Source organism: Gekko japonicus, unplaced genomic scaffold (assembly GCF_001447785.1).
Source record: "Gekko japonicus isolate JY-2015 unplaced genomic scaffold, Gekko_japonicus_V1.1 scaffold196, whole genome shotgun sequence".
Lineage (NCBI taxonomy): Eukaryota > Metazoa > Chordata > Lepidosauria > Squamata > Gekkonidae > Gekko > Gekko japonicus.
In genome coordinates this window covers 1,521,168-1,531,413 of record NW_015173129.1, presented here as the reverse complement: position 1 = coordinate 1,531,413, position 10,246 = coordinate 1,521,168, and the positions used below count along the sequence as shown (strand labels likewise).

General features: G+C 43.2%; 1 protein-coding gene across 1 annotated transcript in view; it reads right to left on the bottom strand.

Moving 5' to 3' along the window:
* The window catches only part of LOC107119568 (probable helicase with zinc finger domain), a gene marked incomplete at its 3' end in the record, with an annotated part of 135,928 nt that overhangs the window by 50,010 nt on the left and 75,672 nt on the right, over positions 1-10,246 (bottom strand). The window contains exons 13-14 of the mRNA XM_015422077.1: positions 4,112-4,291; positions 3,516-3,620 (exon numbers count right to left, since the gene is read on the bottom strand). Of these exons, the coding sequence (XP_015277563.1) occupies positions 3,516-3,620; positions 4,112-4,291 (285 nt within the window). The remainder of the gene's footprint in view (positions 1-3,515; positions 3,621-4,111; positions 4,292-10,246) is intronic.

Sequence of the window (10,246 nt, the reverse complement as noted above, 5' to 3'; positions counted from 1 at the left end):
CTCAAGTTTATTGCAGCTTGACCAGTGTTATAGGAGGCCAAATAATATTCTGACTCTCAGTCCTGTTGTGATCAGAGTGGCTTAGTTCCACTCTGTATTGGTGCCTAATTTGGTGCTTAAATTGAAGTATGGTGGTGCTGAGGTTATATGGTTAATGCTTTTTTTATTTTGTGCACCAGTTTGTCTGTTAGCAATTTTGTGTAGTTTCTTTTTTTAAGGATGTGGAATTCTACTGGATCTGACCAAAGGTCCATCTAGTTCAGCATTCTGTTTCTTACAGTGTTTTGAAGTTTGTTTATAGTCCTCCATTGTTGTTGAGATATACACAAATTAGAATACAGTACAATAAAGATGAACATAATAAACACCAAACAGCACAATAAAACTAGATCATACAATTGAAGAACAATGAAATTAATGCATCAAGTAAACAGTACAAAGGCTATCTAAATTTTCAACCTGTTCTTTTTATAAAGATGGCCCCTGTGTAACAGAGTGTTGGACTGGAGGGGCCATTGGCCTGATCCAGCATTGGCTTCTCTTATGTTCTTGTGTCTGGCGCAGTGATCCTCTGCATTCTTGATGCTTGGGGGGCAAGAGTGGGAGGGCTCCTGGAGTTTTGGCCCTGCTGGTGGACCTCCTGAGGGCACCCGGGTTTTGTCCAGTGTTTCTTCTAAGTGCAAGGTAGCTAACAGTTTTTTAGCCTCCGGCTCATACATTTTTGTCATAATTCAGGAAAGATGCCTCCAGAGCAAACTAATTTATGCAGTAGCCAAATTGCTCACTCATAGCTTTAATGCCAGTCGCTCACAAAGGAGCATCCCGGGATGTGATATCAGAGTCATGTGACAGGAAGAGGGGGAGCTGGACCATAACCAACAGACCGAAAGGGCCAAGGACAAGAAACAAAAAACAGTCATCAAGAGGTTCCGGTGATGTCAGAGGGTGTGGCCTTATGACACACTTCCGGTGATGTCAGGGGGTGTGGCAAATGCTAATGAGTTATGCTAATGAGCTCCGGCAGCTCTTTTTCTACAAAAAGTCCCCTGTTCATAGCAATTAAAAATCTGCAGGACCTAGTAAACTGTTATACTCAAATTAGAAGACACCATCTAAAAGCTGCTTAGCATCAAATCTGAATGTAAAATTCAGCCTGGCCCACACTTTTTGGCTATTGTAGCTCTCTTCTGGTTTCAAGGTAACAACACTGCAGTAACAGAGGATACCACAGACAACAGGATTCCCATCAGATTTGAGTTGAGACCTAGCAACTCTGTGCCTCATTAATTTCCTGATCTTTAGTCCCCAAGCCCTTCAAAATCTCTTTCAATTAAATTGTTAAACTGACTTTAGACAGTAAAGATAAGCTCCCCCCCCCCAACCCCGGGCAAGGTGAAATTATACTAATTAGTGTGCAGCAACTATCCAGAAATCTTGAACTAAGGTCAAAGCTAAAAACTCAAACATAAAAGCAATTTTTAGACAAGAAATAATGTCCTCTTTCTCAGAATACTAAGCTGGATATAAGATCTGCACGTAGCATCTTTCATTCTCTACAAAATTCCCATCTTATCATAATCAAGGCCCATCAACCCTCTTGCCAACAGATCTGCTTACATTTATTTTACATATTTCTGGGCCCACCTTTCTTTCATTGCAGATGGAAGTCAAGGAGAGTAACAACATTCAAAACAACAATAACAATAGCAATTATCAAATCAATAACATAACTAAAAAATAGCAATCAAAGCCCTACTCCTGGAGTAATAATACACCCAGAGAACTGGTTAGCCCAGATCAAAAGTCCTTTTATGTAGATTATTTTTCCAGCCAGCCTGGAAGACAAGCAAGATAAAGGCCCAGAGGACATTCCAAAGAAGCCAGGCAGCAGCCAAAAAGGCCCATGTCCAGTGCACCCTGGCCAGAGGATGACAGACAAAAGGCCTCGCTGAGCAGACAAAACTGCTCCAGAAGGCTCCTTTTGATCCAGCCAAAAAAACAAAGTGTGTGCTCCAGTACTCAAGGGATTTCAGGATCTGACTTAAGCCTGGTATAGACAATAAGCAGAATGAGTTGGTAATGAGGCAGCTGAGGTGATGAAATGGCAGAACAGACAGCACCACATCAGAGTGCAGGTGAGGGATTATATTTCCCAAACCTTGCAGTGGATAACTAGCCCACCGTACAAAGCACTAAGCTAGAACCAGAGCTTTTTTTAAAAAGAGGTGCTGGAACTCTCAAGAGGGAAATAAAGTTTTCAATCTATATACTGAAAACTCATGAACTTTTAAAAATTTTTAAAGAATGTTGTCATAGAGGTTCCAGAACTCTGTTCCAGTGCATCCCCCCCAGAAAAAAGCCCTGGCTAGAACTATTTATCACTGATATACTACTTCAAAAAAAAAAACCTGCAATGAGGTTTTACCTGGGCCATAATAAAAACTACAGTACGAAGCAGTAAAGTACATTCTTCCACCTCAGAATGCTACCCTCTTACTGCGTTACATAGACCTGGCTTTACTCCCTAACTATGGTGCATGTAGTTAGCCTGGATCTATATAAAATAATCTTGAGATAATTTTAGCTACACATCTAAGAGTGTCTAATCATTTGGTGATTCTTTAGGAAGGATTCTTGCTTCTGGGAAGGGTTAGAGTTGATGACCCTTGAGGTCCATGCCAGCCTTCTCTGTTGCTATGGAACTGTAGAGGAAGTATGCACTCTGATTCCAAGGTAGTCTCTGAACAGGAAAGGAAAAACTTGGTGGAAGGCTAGCAACCTTAGTTGCACAGCACTAGATCATGTTGCTACCTCAAATTAATTCTGTCCTGTTTATATATTAACATTTGCTTACAGAGAAACTCCGTCCATGACTGGCTAATGACCTAGCTTCAGGACAGCAGTATACAAGAGTCATTCAAATCTTAATGGCAGTATTTCTAGCTAAATGGATACACAGCTTTAGTAAATTTGTGGTTTTATAGCTTTAAAAAAATCTAAAACCAGAAGGTTACTTTTTAATTCTTGTACATATGTGTGAGCTCAAATTCTCCTTCTCCATCATTTTTCTTTTCCTAATTGTACTGAGACCCATGACAAGCTGATTTTCACACAAATGTCTTGCTACTGAACTAATTTCACATGAGACTCCAAATGTTCTCCTAATTTACACATATTTCTCTTTTTTAAAAGTTATTTTTCCGAAGTAAAATGCAATTCTTATCTAGGGGTTGGAGGGGGAATCTTAGTCATTTTAGAGGACCACATAAAATGTTGTTCAGCTAGTAAAAGCACATATATCCACATAAGAAAGGCTTAAAAAAGGATGTCTTTAATCTTTGATACTTGAAATCAATACTGATGTTGTTCCATATTCCATTTTAGTCTAAATTTATACAAAATAGAGTTTTTAAATGCCAATAAGTTTAGAATTTCTGATTTTTTCCAAAACTATTTAGAAGAGACACCTTTTCTTAAGATATTGTATAGATACATAATAAGCCTTAAAAAAATACCTGAGAGGTCTCGCCTGGGGATTGCCTGCTTCTACATATGGATGTAAATAATCCTTTATGTAGAGATCAGCAGCACTATTAGAATGGGTGCAAATGAGAATCCTGCTGGAATAAATGGTGCAAATAAAAAAGCAATGAAGAAACAGAAAATCATTCAAAGCAGTAAAAATACAAAAAAAGAGATAGTGACCATCTTCCCCACACATTTCTTTTTATGAAATTAGTCTGTGAATTTTATGGTTCAAAGATGCTTCTAACTAATTTCTGTGGGAAGATTTAAACTTTCAACACAGCTTTTAAAGACCATTTTTACACTTTACCTAATGTAGATTTAAAATAAAGATAGCCATTACAAGTCTACACACTGCATAGCTTTCTAAATATGATGCAATATATCTATTCTATATGTTGCCAATTTCAATTCATTCTTATTAGCATATATACCTTTAGACTGTCAAATTGTCTCCTAACATCTATACAAAACAATGATGGATGGTTTTTTTAAGCTGGATGGAAATTCTGCACTGCCATCTTTCCCTTATGTAAACCGTGGCATTTGCCTTCCAATTAAATATCTATATATCATCCCATCTCACCTAGTGTCCTGCTGTTGAAGTATATGCTTGACTGCCTGAGCCAAAGTGAAGGTTTTGCCTGTCCCATAGGGACCGATGATAAGAACAGGAGGCAACTGTATTGAGAGTGGAGTTGTGATTGCCAGAACAGCCTCCTTCTGCTTTGCATTGAGCCTAGGATCCAACTGCTCATCCCACTGTCTGTACAATAGAAAGCATGACATTTATCAACACCAAAATACTATAAATTAAAATAAAATTACAATCATTCACAGACATGTCCAAAATAAGCTGTTTGAACAACATGTACTGTTCTTAACTTCAACTACTATTCATGATAAATGACTGTGTCACATAAATTACTTATAGCATCTAGCATTAAACCTCCTAATTTTTTAAAAAATCAACCCATTCCTATGTCATCTCAGCTTACCCATCATATGTTGCATAAGTCTGTTGTAATTAAATGATCAAAACAAATACCTGTTTACCTTTCACTCTCTATATACTGTATTTCAATGAATTTTAAATCTTTCAAAGCCATAATTCTCTCTAATGAACTAACAGTTTAACAGGACCTGTAAAGTATAACTCAAAAGACTTGCAATCACTGATGGACTAGATAAGCTCCTTCAAACAACAGTCTTTCAGCTCTTTCAAACAACAGTCTTTAGCACAAGAAACCTGCACTGGAGAACAAGAAGAATGAGCATGCACTCATTTGATGAATGAATAAGCATCAGAACAGGAAGTACCTCTAGGGATATTCTTAACAGGGTAACGATTTCTACATGCAGTTTTGGAGTGCCCAGTGACAAATTCAGAAGTAGGTACAAAAAGTAGAAAACACCTGTCTCTGAAGCACATGGGGCCATACTCTGGTCACGTGATCTACCTCGGTGTTAGTTTCATGGACTAAGAAAATGTGCATGAAGTGTAAGGGGTTAAAACAAATAGGAATTAAATTCTTTTCGCATATGACTGCTTTGAAGTGCTAAAAAGTTGATATGGACGGAAAACCAAAACAGCAAGATGAACTAGAAGCAAAAATAATCTTGAGTACAGAAACCCAAGGCAGAAATAGTTGTATCTACATTAAAAGAACAAATGGACCTATGTTAAAAATGAAAGATTAACAAGATTTATGCAGGAAAAATTAACAATCAACTGAACTTAATGTTTTTAATTCCCAAAATTAAAAAGAGCATTCAATTTATTAGACTAAAATAATAACTACATTAACATTACAGGGGTTATTTATAATGACATGGGAAATATGAAATTGTTTATTTGCAAGCCATCACCCTAACACAGTGAAGGTAATGCACAGGGGTCATTTCCTGCAGGAGCGCACAGGAGCGGAGCTCTGGCAGTAAAGAGCCCAGGGGGCCGGCACATGCAACAAGCCCCACCCCCTGCTCCCAGCAGCCCTCAGTCAGAGCAAGAAGCAGTCAGGTAAGTTGCAGAGCCCCCCTGCCCCCCCCGGTCCAAAACAGTCCAGTAGCACCTTTAAGACCAGGTTTTATTCAGGTACAAGCTCTCCCTCCTCTGCGAAGACAGATCTGCATGCGCCCCCCTCCCAATAGCTAGCAATCCAAAACAGTCCATTGGCGCCTGAGTGGTAGGTGCCTTCTGACACACTTCCGGTGATGTCAGGGGGTGTGGCATATGCAAATGGATTATGCTAATGAGCTATGCTAATGAGCTCCTGCACTTCTTTATCTACGAAATGACCCCTGGTAATGCATATTCAGTAACAGACTACTTCAGATGTATCCTTTTGTTCAATCAGAAACCAGAAAGGCAAAAACTACTGCAAGCAGAGTTCATAGTAACAGATCTTCCTGTACTTGCAGCTGTATATTAGGTTCTCAACAAGAACTCACAAACCGTATACATAGCAACAAACAATGACAGTTGTAACAGCTCTGGGAGGTAATCAGCCAGCCCTATATATAGAGAGAGAAAGCACCCCCTTTCCCCTCAACCTTACCCCTGGTAACGCCCCTTCCAGATGTGGAAAGTTACACTAACAATATGGTGTGGCCCATAGTTGCCCACTGAACTTGCGCCCACTGCTGCAGCCTTGCACATTAGGTTTAGAGGAGCTCAGGATGCTGACTACAGGCGCAGCGAATCACATCCCTCATCACAGCAGCCAAGCCCCCTCCCCACCACCCAATCAGGCTTCCCCCTGGTACAAATACTTCCTTTGTGACATCTTACAACTCAGCAATAAGGGCGCACAGTTCGGGACTCTATCTCGGAGCGCCCTGCTATGCAGACTTAGAGCAAGCAGCGAGGCACTTTGGTGGTGGCAGAAGCACAGAGAGCGTACACTTAGCACTATAAGTCGGGCACTTGGCATTGACACTCAAAGAGGCTACTAAAGTCCATATTCTGTGACTGACCTCTTCCATTTCAGAACCCTCACAGGTACCCCTCCTTTGGAGATTCGACCCACAAGGGCACCTGGGCACTGACAGGTAAGCAGGGACAAAGATCCCAAACCTTTTCCCCCAGTTCCCTCTCTTGAGTCTGGGTGCTGTGACAGCATCTCCTGCACTCAAACACTGCATTGAGTTCAGCTGTGGGGTGGAACAAGCCACAACTGCACAGCGCCATGCCCCCTAATAAGCCATGGGAAAAGTTCCCCAGGAAGTTTTCCAGGAGATCTTTGGGGGGGGGGGAGGTGCTCTGTCATTTGTCCAGTTCCCAACCTCAGCAAAGTACAGGGAGTATTGGGGGGGAGGAGTCTGGCAGCTGCTCCACTGTATGTGGTGAACCAGCTTGGCAAGTGTCCCCTCAACTCATTCCCCTGCAGAATCAGAGGCTTGAGCTGCAGCAGCTGATGGACTGGAAGCAATCTGGGAGCACTTCAACACAGGACAGGTGAGTGCAGGCCTGTAGCCAGGATTTTGTGGCTTGTGAGGCAAATGTTTTTCTGGTGGGGTTGAAGTTCTCAGAGCAGAAAGAAAGTCCAGAATTCTGAGGATAATGACTCACCTGCGATATCATTCCACTTAGGTGCATGCCATGCTGGGGATCCTCATCTGAAAATCTTAGCCCCAGAGTGTGACAATAGCAGGCGGGAGGGGGGGGGTCAATTTTCTGGTAGATGGTAGGCGTGGCACTGGAAATACTTATCTGGGTTTGGCCAGTAAACTCAATCCAATTTGTATTAAAACACATAAAACTTTATTTACAAAAAACAAAGGATAAACAACACATAGGCAGTCTCTTCTCTCTCTGAGTCTGCTCAAGCTGTCTATTCTACATATTTGTTCTTATGCTATAATCAACAGCCTATTAAACATTTAGCCGAAATAAAGCTGTTACCAGGATAGATCTCTAAACTGCCAGCTGTCAACCACTTTAGATGACAGTTCTCAGCTGCTGCAAGTTAATCACTTCAGCGAGCCTAAGCAACAATTCTGATGACAAGCTGGCAGATGGGGATGATGACTTCTATAGCCAAGAAAGCTAATACTTAGGCACAAAACTCTCTTAAAGGAGACCAGTTTCTTGACACAGAATTAGAAGGTATCCTAGAGGTCACCTACTCCAACCCCCTAGCTCAGTGCAGGAATTAGTCAACTACATCACCACACTCCGCTTAAAGGAGAGCACGTCTTTAAAAAAATGTTCTAAAATGATTTTTTAAAGTATTTACAGGAGACATTCTTGTGGGGCTGTGCCTTTAAAAAAGGGGGTGAAGCCCCCAAAAGCCCCATTGTAGCTACAGACCTGGGTGAGTGTAAATTGGCTGGTTCCATTATGTGCCTCAAGCGGGGTTCATGGAGAGCCCCCTCCCCATGGAGCTGCAGTTGCATGCATGGAACAAGACATCCATGGCTGAGGCTGGCATGGCACTTGTGCCTGCCTGCCATGGCTCTGTTTTTCTGTCTTGCAGGTAGAGATTCAACAGAGGGACTCGTGGGTGTGGCAAGTCACGCACCCCATGCACTCTGCTCAGTCCGCTGTTCCAGCCCTCCTCTTGAAGTGGAGCATCACACCCGGCAAGCCCTTACAAGTTCCACCTGCGATATCATTCCACTTAGGTGCATGCCATGCTGGGGATCCTCAGTCCCCAGGGTGGAAGTGGATGGAGTCCTCACCCTTTGCCAGGGATTCCACTGCAATAAAGTCTATGTTGTGCCACACCTGTGTCTCTGCTACATGGTTTCTGCTACATGACAGGAGCTCCACACCCCTCCCTACCCCACTCCCTCCCCACTCAATTTGCCACTCCCCCTGTGAGCTTCCCGAGGACATGTCTCAGAAGGAGGGCTCTTGAGTGCCGTGGATGGTTGGGGAAGGTTGCACAAGTCCCACTGGTTGTAATCTGCCATACATAGCAGAGACACAGGCACACCACACAGACAGGTTCCCTTGCTTACCTCGTAGGCTTCTGTGTGAAGGGGGAAGGGGCCAGAGGGTGGTCTGGGTGAATAGGACAGCTTATTGTGGCAATGAGAGGGTGAGGCTGGACCTGGCAGACCCAGATTCCGTTCCTCACTTGTACCATGGAAGCCAGGTGGGTGGCCTCAGCCCAGATGCACACCCTCGGCCTGAGCAACCTCTCAGGGTTGTTGTGTCCTTGGAACAAAGAAGAGGGGACTGATGCAAGCCACTGGGGGGGAAGAAGGGCTGCTAAATAAATGAGTGAATGGATGAGGCTTCTATCTGTGTGCCTGCTCCAGGAAGGGGGTCCTCTGGCACCCAGAGGGGAAGGCATCTGTGCAAGTAGCACTGAGGAGGAAGGAGATCATGAGAGTTCCCTGAGCCAATGGTGGGGGTGAGTCACTGCAACGGGCTGACTCAAAGTATTCAGGGGGTTGGGGGGGCTTGGCCATGGGACATGCTGGCAAGCAGGAATTACAAATGACAGTGACCACACGCCTGTCATCACTGCGTGTCTCTGTCGGTGAGGTGGAAGCAGAAAATGGCACTCTCTTGAGCCACCCTTCCCTGCCACCTAGCTGTGAAATGCAATGGCATCTGCCCCAGGACTGCTCCTCATGCCACCCTCACCTCAACACTATGCTGTGAGGCCATGCTGCAGCAGAATTGCCATGGACATGCCCTCACACTTTCCCCCTCACTCTGCTGCAGTGTAACTTGCCCCTAGGGGAGCTGACTAGTGGGGCGGTGCCCCTGTGCAGCGTGGACATGGTTTAAGATTGCTATGTTAGTGTTAAAAATAGCCATAAACCCTGAATATAGGCTGGGGGGTGGCTTGGCACAACAACAGCTGAAATGAAAACACCCACTGGGGATGAGCACTACTTTTCGTATACATTTCCCTAGGAGAGTTCAGGATCAGAAGACAGAAAGCAAGCAAGAAACATTAAGAGCAGTGGCAGGTTGGTTGTTTACTTTACTGGAAAAAATCCCAGTGACCTCTGCTCTAAGCCCTGCCCCACCCTCACACCCCTCAGTGGGAGCAGCAAGGAGAATAACAGCACCTGGCTTTGCCCTGATGGTCCAGGCATGGTATGGCCAGAAAGGTGGAGAATGGGCATGGTAGTTTAGATTTGGAATCTAAGCAAACTAAAATGTACAGGCACAATAAAACCTCCAAGCAATTTATTAATTTGGGCATCCTATACCCCATTGATCTAGTATGCCAGTTCATATGCTAAACTGAAGGGTATATGCTTGGAGCATCTAGGACTTGAAAAAGAATGGGACAGGCAAATCATATTTTGGCAGGTCATTATAAACACAGGCCCTGGGGAAAAGGAAGGATGTGAAGCTAATTATTTAGATATTATATCACATATACAAGGTCCTCTATTAGTGGAGCTCTATTAGTGTGCAAAACCCTTCCTGGAATACACTTCTTCTACCAAAAGGCTCTTTTCATTTAAAAAAATCCCCTCCATGACAGCACCTATGCATTACTTGCAAATGGCAAGTGCCAAGAATAAAAACAGGTTGCTTACCAGTAACTGATGATCTTCGAGTGGTCATCTGTGCATTCACACCCATGGGATGGAATACACTTCTTCTACCAAAAGGCTCTTTTCATTTAAAAAAATCCCCTCCATGACAGCACCTATGCATTACTTGCAAATGGCAAGTGCCAAGAATAAAAACAGGTTGCTTACCAGTAACTGATGATCTTCGAGTGGTCATCTGTGCATTCACACC